General features: G+C 36.9%; 1 protein-coding gene across 1 annotated transcript; it reads left to right on the top strand.

Moving 5' to 3' along the window:
• Positions 1-8,695: 8,695 nt before the first annotated feature.
• Positions 8,696-12,799, top strand: LOC131069514 (pentatricopeptide repeat-containing protein At3g63370, chloroplastic-like). Its single transcript, XM_058004985.2, has one exon. It carries the CDS (start codon positions 9,122-9,124, stop codon positions 11,546-11,548), a length of 2,427 nt encoding a protein of 808 aa, XP_057860968.1. The 5' UTR covers positions 8,696-9,121; the 3' UTR covers positions 11,549-12,799.
• Positions 12,800-13,030: the final 231 nt, after the last annotated feature.

The raw sequence follows: 13,030 nt of genomic DNA, 5'->3' as shown, positions 1-13,030 counted from the left end.
GGTAAAGATGTACTTTAGTCCTTGGTTATCTGACTTTAACTCAAAGGGCTTCCCTAGTAAGAAGTGTCTCCATTTCTGTAGAGCATGCATGATTGTTGCTAACTCTAAGTCATGGGGTGCATAATTAACTTCAAGAGTCTTCAGCTTCCTGGATTCATAAGCTACTACCCCTTCATTTTGGACAAGTACTCCTCCTAAACCTTCAATAGAAGCGTCCGTTACGACTGTGAAGTGTCCATTCAGATCTGGTACTTTTAGAATGGGTGCTGAAGTTAATTTCCCCTTCAAAATTTGGAATGCTTTATCACTTTGTTCTATCCACACAAACCTTTTACCCTTCCTCTGTAATGAGGTGATGGGGTTTGCTATCTTAGAGAATCCTTCCATAAACCTCCTATAGTACCCTGATAGCCCCATAAAGCTTCTTACCTCTGAAACATTTTTAGGGTTCGACCATTCTACTATTGCCTTTATCTTATCTGGATCAACTGCTATTCCTTCATTCGATATTACATGCCCAAGGTAGTGAATCGTTTCCTTGAAGAAGGCACATTTTGACAGTTTCCCATATAACTTATGTTCTCTCAACCTTTGCAAAACAATTTGTAGGTGTACTAAATGTCCCTCCTCATTCCTAGAGTAAATCAATATGTCATCCAGAAATACCAAAACAAATTTGTCCAAGTAGTCATGGAGTACACTATTCATTAGGTTCATAAATGCAGCTGGGGCATTGGTTACACCAAAAGGAACTACTGTGAATTCATAATGCCCATATCTAGTCTTGAAAGCTTTCTTCGGAATGTCCTCCTCCTTAATTCTGAGTTGATGATATCCTAATCGAAGGTCTATCTTCAAGAAAACTGCTGCTCCTTTCATTTGGTAAAAAAGATCCTCTATTCGAGGTAAGGGATACCTATTCTTTATTGTGACCTTGTTCAACATCCTATAGTCGATGCACAGTCTTAAGGTTCCATCCTTCTTCTTAACGAATAAGACTGGCGCTCCCCATGGTGATACAATTGGTCTTATTAATCCCTTAGCTAAGAGTTCCTCTAATTGCATTTTGAGCTCTTGTAATTCATTTGTGTTCATTCGGTAAGGTGCCTTTGATACTGGTTCAGCTCCCGGTAGTACGTCGATAGAAAAGTCAAACTTCCTTTTAGGGGGTAAGCCGGGTAATTCTTCTGGAAATACATCCTTGAATTCTCTTAAGAAAGGGATATTTTCAAAAGTTGGGGTATTTTCCTCTTTTCCTTCATCAATTTCAACCATATAGATTAGGCCTCCTCTTCTTCTTTCCTTCTTTAATTGCATGGCTGATATGGTTTCTATATTAATGGGATTAAATTTTCCTTGGATTTTGACCCTTTTCCCCCCATCATCCAAACATTCAACAACTTTGTTATAGCAATCTACATTAGCTTGATGATATGTTAACCAACTCATTCCAATAATTACATCATATAATCCTAGGGGTGCCACAAAGAGATCTACCCTTGTTTCAAACTCAGGAAATTGTACCCTTGCCCTCGACAAACACTTAGTTACTTTCCTAGTTGCCTTATCCCCATATTGAACCGTCCATGATGACTCCATTTGATTAACTTTTAATGCATATTTGCTTACTAATTTAGGTGAGATGAAACATTCAGATGACCCAGTGTCAATTAGAATTGAAATTGGTTGTTCAAATAGTGTACCTGTAGTTTCCACGGGAACATTCTGGAATCTTGCTCTTTGGTTCCTAACTGCTGCATGAATCCTTTGTTGGGGCCCTTGTTGGGGTTGATTTTCCCTAATTTGACCTTGCATCCTGGGACATTCTCTAGCAAAATGGTTTCCTCCACACATAAAGCATCCACCTTGAGGACCCCTCCTGCCTTGATTCCTAGGGGGATCGTTCCTTGTTTCATTGGCCCTGGGTGGATAAGTTATCCTGTTCTGCTAGTCATTCCTGTTATAGTTGCCTCTGTTATTATTGCCCCTGTTATTATTATTATTTCCATTCCTCTGATATTGATTAGGGGGTGGCCTTCTTTCAAAAGAATTATTCCTTTGACTTTTGTTGAAGTTAGTGTTCCCCTTGAATTCCTACTTTCTTTTAAAAGAGTGGTTCCCATTATAGTTTTTCCCTGCTAGTGTTTGAATCTTCCTCTCTTACCTTAGGGACTTTTCAAGTACTTCGTTCATGTTTTTGGGTCCATGCATGTCAACCTTTGCCCCTATGTTGGTATTTAGTCCCAAAATGAACTTCCTCGCTTGGCCTTCTTCATCTTTCTGGTACATAGGTACATACTTAAGCAATTTGGCGAACTTATCCCAATATTGTTGGACTGATAGGGGCCCTTGACACAGATTATGGAATTTTGTGACCTTCTCATCAAAGAACAATTGAGGGAGCCACCTTTTTTGGAAGTGGTGAATAAATTGATCCCATGTGATCGTATCCCTGCTATACCCATTTTGCTCCTTGGTGTTGGTCCACCAACTGGTTGCCTCCCCTGTGAGTTAATAGGAACCCCATAAGGCCTTGGTTGTTTCACTAAAATCTCTTAGTTCAAAATACTTTTCCATTTCATTTAACCAATTCTCAGCTCCTTCACCAATTTGCCTCCCATCAAACTTAGGAGGGGTGATTTTCTTCAAGTCCTTAGAGAGTTCTAATATGTTATTTTCTTTTCTATTGCCCATCATATTCCCCTGATTGCTACCAGGGTTCCCATTTTTAGTTCCACTTCGATTTTCAATGTCATTCTGCCTTGCCCTAAGGTCCTGCATTGATTGCTCCAGGAAGTTGATTTTATCCCTTTGCTCGGTTAGGAGGTTGATTATAGCCTCGACCCCATCTTCGTTATTCCCTGGGTTATGTTGATCCCCTTCATGGTCTTCCTCATAGTTTTCTTCATGGTTTCCTTCATGATTTTCCTCATGGTTAGCTTCCCTTTGTCTCCTAGTGGTAGTACATCTTCGATTACCCCTTCCTCTTCCTCTTCCTCTAGCCATTCTAGTGTTTTACCTGAAAGTTAAATTATGTAGTTAGTTCTTGATTTAAGAATTTAAAATTTAATTTCTACCATTGCAAAACATTCCCTTAGTTGTGTAAATTGAAGTGAGCACAAGGCCTAGATTTGAACCTTTGCTCTGATACCACATGTAATAACCCACCTTGATTAACCCAACAAAATTTGACCATTCTTTTTTGTTTTGTTTAATTTAATCATTTGTGTTTGATTCAATCGCATACTCTAGGCATCCATCCATTAGGATTAGGCATTCATCCATCCGGGATGAGCATCCAACCATATAGGTTAGGCATCTATCCATACGGGGCAGGAGGTTTCATCTATCCAATACGGGATAGGCATTTACCCATACGGGGTAGGCATCTATCCAATTAGGATAGGAGGTGCTCTGGCCAGAGACTTAGACTCATCGAGACCATTCGGGTCCTGAGCCACTCACTAAGTACTACACTCTTCTAATAGGAGTGCATCGAGGTCGCCGTCCTTAGGAGAAATTAAAATAACATAATACAAGCTTGAATTCTGCCTTGGAATTTGGCTTAAAGCCTCGGGAAGTCAAGCAAATCCATACGAGATTCCTTCTGAGTATGCATTGAATTACTTTTTCCTTTTTTTTTATTATACTTATTTTTCAAATTAGGATTCTATTCAATCCTTCTTCTTGCCAAAACATAGACCCCATCCACGAACCCCTGAGTACTAGGGACAACTCCGTCCCAAGACTGCCTACATACCCATTTCGGCATGGGATCAAGGCATAAGTATGTAGTTATATTTTCTACTCTATGGTTTGATGTAAACTGATTAGTGGGTACGCAACCCTTTCTAGGGTCAATGTCCCAAATAGTTTCTCTGCGGTTGCTACCCACAGTGGTAGCACTTAAGCAAAGGCTCAAGATGGCCTATTGCTTGTGGCCTAAAACAACTAGATCTTAATACCTATAATAAGCGTCACCCTTGACCCAATTGTCAATCGTCAATATCTCTTCAAGATTAAATCAATTTCATAAAAGCATTTCACTCAATCAACTCTAATAGGGGTTTACTATGGTTTAACTCAGCGAGTGAAAAATCATTTAAGGATTATCTTATTAGATTATCTATCCAAGGGGGATTACCCGCCCCTTGGATTTAAACTTCCAAGTGTCCCTTATTACTCCCCGACGATTTATAGGGACGATGCCACAGACGTCGTTGATGCAACTTTATTAGGCGTTAAGTGCAGTAGTTCAACACGATGACATTACCCGTAAGCGTGACCCAGAGGCACTGTATATACCGAACGCTGCTAGGTTTTGGTTTTTCGACTTCCTTTATTTAGTTTTCTAACTAAGAAGCTATGAAAACATCATGCTTGAAAACAATTATGAATTGAACGTGTATAATTAGACATTGCAAAGCTTATTTAATTGAAACATCTACTTGATGAACCACGTGGAATAAAACCATAACTAAATTATCTAATATTCAAAACTTGAAATATAACTTGCATAATAATGACGATTATGAAACTTGAATATTAATAATTAAACGTGTAACTTGCACGAAGATGAAGAAAATGTAACTTTGTCATCAATAATGCAAGTAATGTATAAGTAATTCACATGAATCAAGGATAGTGTAAGTTACATGCAAGGTAAGCAATGTGTTGATTTCTACCATGAGAATAATCACTTATAAAGTCACTAGTCCCAAAATAGCAATTAGCTTAGACATTTAGTTCAAACCATATTAATATAAATTAATTGCTTTTAATGAGTCCAAAATGCCAACTAAGTGACTCAATGAATCTTAAGTAGATTTTATAAATTTCCAGTTATAAAATTTAATACAATTTAATTTACAATTAGAAAAATTGTTAATAATAAATTAATTATAAATTAAATTTGTAATTAGAAAAATTGCTAAAAATAAATTAATTGCAAGTTTTACTAAGGTGATTAATTTCGAATTTACCTAAGTTAAATTTTATTAAACTAAAATTTGGATAAAAAAAGTTAACAAAAATCATGAGTTCGAATTTTTTTTGAAGTGGCTTTTAAAGCCAAGTGGGAGTGGGGCCCACGGGTCCCATCACCATTGCGGACCTACGGGTACAGGTCTGCAGGGATGAGGGGATAGCCGTGGTCCCCTCCACTCCCTCTGCGGCCACTGCCGTAGTAGTGACTGCAGGGGATAGTGGAGGGTACCACTCCCTCTACGGCCACTGCCGTAGCAGTGACCGCAGGGGGTAGTGGAGGGTACCACTCCCCGGGGTTTAAGAAACCCCCCCCTCCCCTGCGTTGATCGACATAAAGTGCAGGAGGATATTCTCGGTAACGCTGCGCATTAACATAAATGTTTTTTTTTTGCATTCAGTTTGAAATTCGCAAAATATAATTGTATATATAGATTCATATATGATTTTTTTTACCTTTTCATTCCAGTTTATTTGATAAGATCAGAGAGGAATATATAAACAGATATGTGAATAAGAGAAATGTTAATGTAAAAAATAATGAGAATAAGAATTTAATCATAGGGATAAAATAACATAGAGAAATTAATTTGTTTTAGCAATGTACAGATAACTAAATTTTCACAGAGATAGGCAGATAATTATGCTGAGAAAAACAAAGCTTTCAAAGAAAGATTTTCAGGAGCTAATATTCACAGAGAGAGATTTATACTTCATTTCCACAGAGAATAGTGAATGCAGTGAAGTTTATATTTTATTTCCAGACGTTTTCTGTTCACAGAGAAGTAAGACTGCTCTTAGAGGAGGATGAATTAAATTAAGGGATTAAGATTTAGGATCAAATCTACATTTAGAGAGAGAAATGGGTTTATACTCATAGGAAAATATCTAAATAACTTCATATACAGATGATCAAACTTATATTCACACAGAGGTAAGATTATTCACAGGGAAGTAAGATTTAATTAAAGAATAAGATTTACATTTAGATTTCCATTCAAAGAGTGAGAGTAATGAATTTAAGAGAAGAATAATAAGGAACAAGATTCATACACATAGAGAAGAGTTCTAATCTCAGAAAAATAAATTTAAAATAAGGGGAAATATGATTTTTGCACAGATCTAGAAAATCCATTTGTTTTGGAAAAGCAAAAGCAAGATCTGATATTTTTCTGAAGAAAATTAAATAAATCATAAAGCTATCTTTTACATGCATTATATGAAAATACTTTTATCAATATTTATCCCTAAATAAGAAGAAAAGATTTAAAATCTAATAATTCTTTTTTTTTTTTATATATATATATAAAGGAAGATCTAGAAGCTATAATTTTTGATAATACAAATTTCTCATATGTAAATGAGAGATGACAAAAGAAGAGAACTGGGCTTATCGAAGCTCGATGTTGAATCCTCTCCAATCTTCTAGCTATCCTTTTTAGATCCTTCCTTGCAACTTGAGATAAATCTTCAAGAACAACTTAACAATCCTACAACGAAAATGAGACTACCAAAGAAGATCCTACTACTAACAACAAGGAAACTTGGAAAATTTTCTTCAACACATAATCAACTCCCTCTTATGAAAACTTGCATACAATATATAAGAAAAATCCCTTAATTCCATTATCTAGAAAAATTAATTAAGAATGAGATTCTTTTCCAATATTGGACTCATGCAAACATTGATTAAAATCCTAGTGGGGGAGTTACATGCAAGGTATTGAAGATTCCTCTAGAAGCTTCTAATTCCTCCTACAACATGTGCCATAATTGGGAAAAAAAAAAAGGCCTTTTGAATTATATTCTCCAAGTGTGTGTGTGGGTCCATTATTTATTCTTTTATAATATTCATTCAATTATTTTCAATAGCTCAACCAAAAATATAATAGAATTGTATCAAATCAAAAAGTGATAAAGGAGGGTTGTGACAATCATAATAGAATTGGACAAGTCCATTTGTGTAGGATTAGGTCTCCCTAGATCAAGCCATACCTATAATCTAGCCCTCCTAATTTGAATTTTAAATCTCTTCCTTTCTTAAGACAAAGTCTAGTAATATGAACATTATTTGTTGGTTTACAAATTTTGAAAGCTTCAATTTGTGTCTCCAGTGATTATAGTTAAGGATGTTGAACTAGGTTATCTCAATCATTGATTCATATCATAAGCATCTACACTTAGTCACATTAGCCATAATCTCTATCTCAAATCCATCGAGCACCTTAATTACTCTTAGTTGAATTAGAATTTATTTTATTTGTTTAGTGTTATTTTTTTTAATCTTATTACATCAACCCCGAGTCTTGAATGCTATTAATAAATCTATTAGTGTTGACTTTGTCTATAGAAGCTCCCCAAAGGTGCTTTTTAATGCCACTAGTTTTTGGGGCACATGTCCTAGAACATATGTGCATATTGCACAAGTCAATAGGAGGAAATGACTACATTTATCTGATTAGAATAGGTTGCTAGGTTGCATTCATAACCTAGTCTTAAAATGAGAGCTTCAATATAGATCTTTCCTAGGCATCAAAAGTTCAACACATCTTTGTCTTAGCATACGATGCTAAGAAATTGGGTTAGAGGTTACAACAAACACTTAGTTCTATGATCAAAGATAATTTGATGAGTTGCTTAATAAATTAATAATCAATAGTATGTGAACATAATATATTAGTTATGATAGCCACAAGATCATTCAAAAAATAAAGAACATGATATGCATAGGAAAACCCTTTTTGGTAAAAAATTAACCACCAAAGAGACTAACAAAGCTTGTAACTTTTCCCTTTAATCCTTGTCTCCTTATACTTGTAATTAATCTAATAGCATTCCAAAAGACCAACCTTACTTCATACCATATATAAAACTACTATCTCACTTCCTCATATATAGTAAAATAGGCAAAGACAAAACCACTAAGTAGTAAACCGACCAAACAAAACCAAGGAGATGTCAAAAGATATGCCCAAGAGTTATAGATAAGATATCAAGTTCTTGAGTTTTTCCACCAAGGTAGGTGTCCACTTCCACGAGTCACTATAGAACAAAACAAGAACTACCTAGGTGCCCAAATGAAATAATCAACTTTGTAATTCCCATCTCACACATCTTACAATATTATAGATGCTCTTACAATATAACTCGCCATCATAGATATCATATATTTTCTTTCTCTTCATACTAAATAGCTAAAGATGTCTGACCAATGCAACTACCTATTTAATGCCATTTACAATCAACAAATCTAAGTCTATATAAAAATATTCGATTTCACATGTGCCTCCAACTCCCACATGGGTATCTCATTTGACATATTCCATGCTTTTTGGAATTACATACATGTAATAATATTCACAAACATTTAGTTCTAGGTAGAATTTGGATTAAAAGAATGTCTATAAGCACTCCAATGTGAATAACATACATCTTCCTAACATCATTCTAGTATTGTAATTTATCAAAAATATCAAAACTAACAACATCGCAAAACACATAAACTTCTATTTACTTCTCATTTATTTCACTTTCTCAATCTGAAATACTAAAATCACAATTAATCTGGTCTCTAACTCAAAGTTTAATTCAATTAAGTTTAGATCCTTTAAGATCTTTGCAGGGTGAATTTTATGACCAGAGATATAGCTTTTTCCAATTTCCAATTTGCTCATTAATGTAAATTCCTGACACACCCATTGGCATTCATAGTTATGCATAAAGAAGTTCAATATTATTTACAAACAGGAAGACAACCCACAAATCATTCTAACATGGGTTCGGAGATGAGGTATGATCAAATTCCAGGCCTGGTCATTTTGCATTGGAGCGCCAGGTGCTTGATTTGAAGTAAGCATAAATTCAGCTTTGAAATCAGCTCATAGAATCTGAAAATGGAAGTAGGTCGTATAGAAATTGAAATTCAGCATTAGGAAGTGAAGAATAAGGTCTGATTATGAGGGTGATTTCGACGAAAGAGATTTCATTTCCCTTCCTTTAATGGTGGCAATTATTTTGGAAGAGATTTCATTTCCCATCCTTTAATGGGGGCATTTCAAGGTCTGAAGAACAAGGTCTGATTCTTTTATGGTGGCATTTTAGTTGAAAGAGATTTCATTTCCCTCCCTTCTTTCATACGATGATATCCACTTCCACATCCCATCTCAAAGCATTGTGTAGAGAGGATCGCTTGAAGGAGGCGCTAAACGCTCTTCTTACCACACACAACCTCCCTCTAGATTCTTCTTTGTATCTTAAACTATTGCAGACCTGCACTGCTAAGACTGCGCTTTCAGAGGGTAAGCTAATCCACTCTTTCGTCACTGACAGGGGATTTACATTTTCTGCACGCACATTTTTTCAAAATAAGCTCATCAACATGTATGCTAAGTGCGGTAGTTTGACGGAAGGTGGTAAAATTTTTGAGGACATAACAGATCGAAATGTCTCTTCATGGAATGCCATGGTTGCAGCCAACGCAAGACATGGATTTCCTCATGAGGCATTGGCTTTTTTCCACCAAATGCAACAAATAGGTGTCCAACCAGATCAGTTCACCTTTGCCAACATCCTCTCGGTCTGCGCCAAAATAGGAGCACTGGAAGATGGTACGAACATCCATCAAGGCATAATTGAGAGCGGATTTTCGTCTGATGTTGTATCTGTGATTGCCCTTATAGACATGTATGCGAAATGTGGTAATGTACCCAAGGCACGAAAACTGTTTGACAGAATGCTTGACAGAAATGTTGTCTCATGGACTGCAATGGTTGCAGGTTATGCACGAAACGGACTTGTCGGAAAGGCTTTGGAAACCTTTAGAGAAATGAAAGTGGCGGGTGTAAAGCCAAACTTTGCAACCTTTGCCACCATCCTACCAGTCTGTGCTCAAATAGGATCTTTGGAACAGGGTATGGACATCCACCAAAGCATAATCCAAAGTGGAATTTTGCAAGATGTTGTAGTTGCTAGTGCCCTGGTAAATATGTATGCAAAATGTGGAAGCATGCATAAGGCATCGGTACTATTTGGGAAAATGCCTCAGAGAAATGTGGTCTCTTGGACTGTGATGATTGCAGGATATGTACAAAACGGGCAAACTGAAAAGGCCGTGGAGATTTTTAAGCAAATGCAAATGGTAGGTGTAAAGCCGAATTCCACAACCTTTGCCAGCATCCTCCCAGCCTGTGCCAATATGGGAGCTTTGGATGTGGGTACGCGCATTCATCAAAGCATAATAGAAAGTGGATATTTGTCAAATGTTATAATTGCAAATGCCCTGATATACATGTATGCAAAATGTGGAAGTGTAGAGAAGGCACACAAATTGTTTGAGAAAATACCTGAAAGAAATGTTATCTCGTGGACAGCTATGATTGTAGGACATGCACAAAATGCTTTTTTTCAGAATGCCTTGCAAACTTTTAAGCAAATGCAATTGGCAGGTGAAAAGCCAAATTCCACGACCTTTGCCAGCATCCTTCCAGTCTGTGCCGAAATGGGAGCTTTGGAACAGGGAATGATTCTGCATCAAAGCATAATTGAAAGTGGATTTATGTCGAATGTTGTAGTTGCAAGTGCCCTCATGGACATGTATGGAAAATGTGGAAGCATACAGAAAGCACATAAACTGTTTGACAAAATGCCTCACAGAAATGCAGTTTCGTGGACTTTGATGATTGCAGGATATGCACAAAATGGGCTTGTTGAAAACGCCTTGGAGATATTTCAGCAAATGCAATTAGCAGGTGTAAATCCTAGCTCTACAATCTTTGCCAGCATACTGTCAGCATGTGCGAAGTTGGGAGCTTTGGAACACGGTATACAGATCCATCAAAACATAATTCAAAGAGGATTTTTGACAGATGTTGTAGCTGCAAGTGCTCTAATAGACATGTATGCAAAATGTGGATGCATACATAAGGCAAGGGATCTGTTCGACAAAATGCCTCAGAGAAATGTGGTCTCATGGACTACAGTAATTTCAGGATATGCTATGCATGGGTATGGCAAGGATGCTCTCAAACTCTTTGAACTAATGCAGCACTCTGGAACATACCCGGACCATGTAAGCTATGTTTGTATTTTATTTGCATGCAGCCATGCAGGTTTAGTGGATGAGGGATGTAAATACTTCAATGACATGAGTGATACATACTGTATTATACCTACAATGGAACATTATGTATGCATGGTTGATCTTCTTGGACGTGCTGGCTATCTTGAGGAAGTTTTAAACTTCTTCATCAAAATGCCAATTAAACCCGAAGTGATTGTGTGGATGAGCTTGCTTGGCTCATGTAAATCACATAAAAATATAGGGCTAGGTTTATTTGCAGCAACTTTCCTTACTGAGATGGATCCTGAGAATGCTGTGCCTTATGTTCTTCTGTCGGACATCTATGCAGAAGCTGGCAGTTGGGTTGATGTTCAAAAGATAAGAAGAGTGATGGAAGATAGAGGAATAAAAAAGACACCTGGATGTAGCTGGATTGAAGTCCACAAAATGGTCCATGCTTTTTGTGTAGAAGACAGATCATACCCACAAACAGAAGAATCCACCTAAAGTTCTAGAAATTGTCTTGTGAGATGAAGTAAACAGGGTATGTTCCAGATTCAAGGCATGCATTGAATGATGTGGAGGAAGAAACTAATTGTTTCTCTGCCGGGTTGGCAATTGCATTTGTGTTGTAAAAGGCATTTATTATGGTTATAGCCTAGGCATGAGTTTTTCACAGTCCATAAAGATGATTGAGCGCTTTTGGATTCAACTTAAGAAGATTTTTGCAATCAATATTTTGGACCACTCAGAATAATCAATTATCAGATTGAAAAAAAACCGTGACCATGTTGCAACTGCCCTGGAGTGTCTGTTGACCCACACTGCAACTAAGATTTTTTTTGAGATTGTTCTACAAAAGAAAAGTTGTCATGAGAGATGCGAACCAAATCCTCATGTCGATGAAGGACAATGTTTTTGTGGAAACTATTGGTGATGCTAACTAAGTGAAGCAAGCCGTACATACAGGCACGCACTATAACAATGTTGTATATGTTAGATTTTCGGCGCTAAGCAGGAATTGGGTGATATTGTCAGTTCCTTATAAAAGTTTGGTGAGCTAGACTATGCCGTTGACTTCCTGAAATCAGATGTATTGTAAGCATCACTACCCGTATACCAATGAGGTATTTGTTAAAGCCCGGCTTTATGATGTGACTGAGATGTCGTGACTTGAACCATGTTTCAAGAAGCCTGTACATTTCTATGGTAAAAAGCTAACGACGAGGTTGCAGTAGAAAGCTAAGGACGAGGTTGTAGTGTTCCACGGGGATGCGCAACCCCGCCCTCGCCTCCCACCCCCCCAAAAATAATACCTTCTCAAAAATTCCGTCACCTCCGTCATCTTTGGTGGGGATACCGTTGGGTCGCTTGCTTTACGTCACATGCTGTTACATACTGATTTTAACACTAGTTGACCTTCCACGAAGCAGTCATATATATGTTATATTGTAAATTTTTCTTTGAAGATCTCAATTCACCTCTATTTGTATATCATCACCAACTTCGCTGCGCCGATGTTCCCCCATAGCTCCCTCACCGTCTTCAAATTTAAGCCCTTGGTCCCATCCTTGGAACCCGTCTCCGTGTCCCCTCGTCTCCTCATCCCCCAATTAGGAAACTCTGTGGAACACTGCGATTTTCAGAATGGCAAAAAGTGAAAAGAGAGAAAACTTACAAGAAACAAGAGTAGCTTAGCCAATTGGAATTGTGAAAGAATGTCTTGCTACAAAACTTATTTTTGGTATGGTCAGTGATACATAGTCTTTAAAATAGGGGGACAACAATTTTTTCTCCAAATTTTAGGGATGATGGGAGGAAAGTTATTAAAATAATATTTATAAAAATGTTTTAAATAAGTAAAAGTTACAATTTACTATATATGTAAATAATATAAGTTTAAGAAGCTGAAATTTATAAATGTATGGTAATGTATTATAATTTGCATCGTAGGTAATGATCTTAATACATCTTTTTTTTTCTAGATTG

This window comes from Cryptomeria japonica, chromosome 3, assembly GCF_030272615.1.
Source record: "Cryptomeria japonica chromosome 3, Sugi_1.0, whole genome shotgun sequence".
In the NCBI taxonomy this organism is placed as follows: domain Eukaryota; kingdom Viridiplantae; phylum Streptophyta; class Pinopsida; order Cupressales; family Cupressaceae; genus Cryptomeria; species Cryptomeria japonica.
Note: the sequence above shows the minus strand (reverse complement) of the source record. Positions and strands in the feature narration are given on the sequence as shown.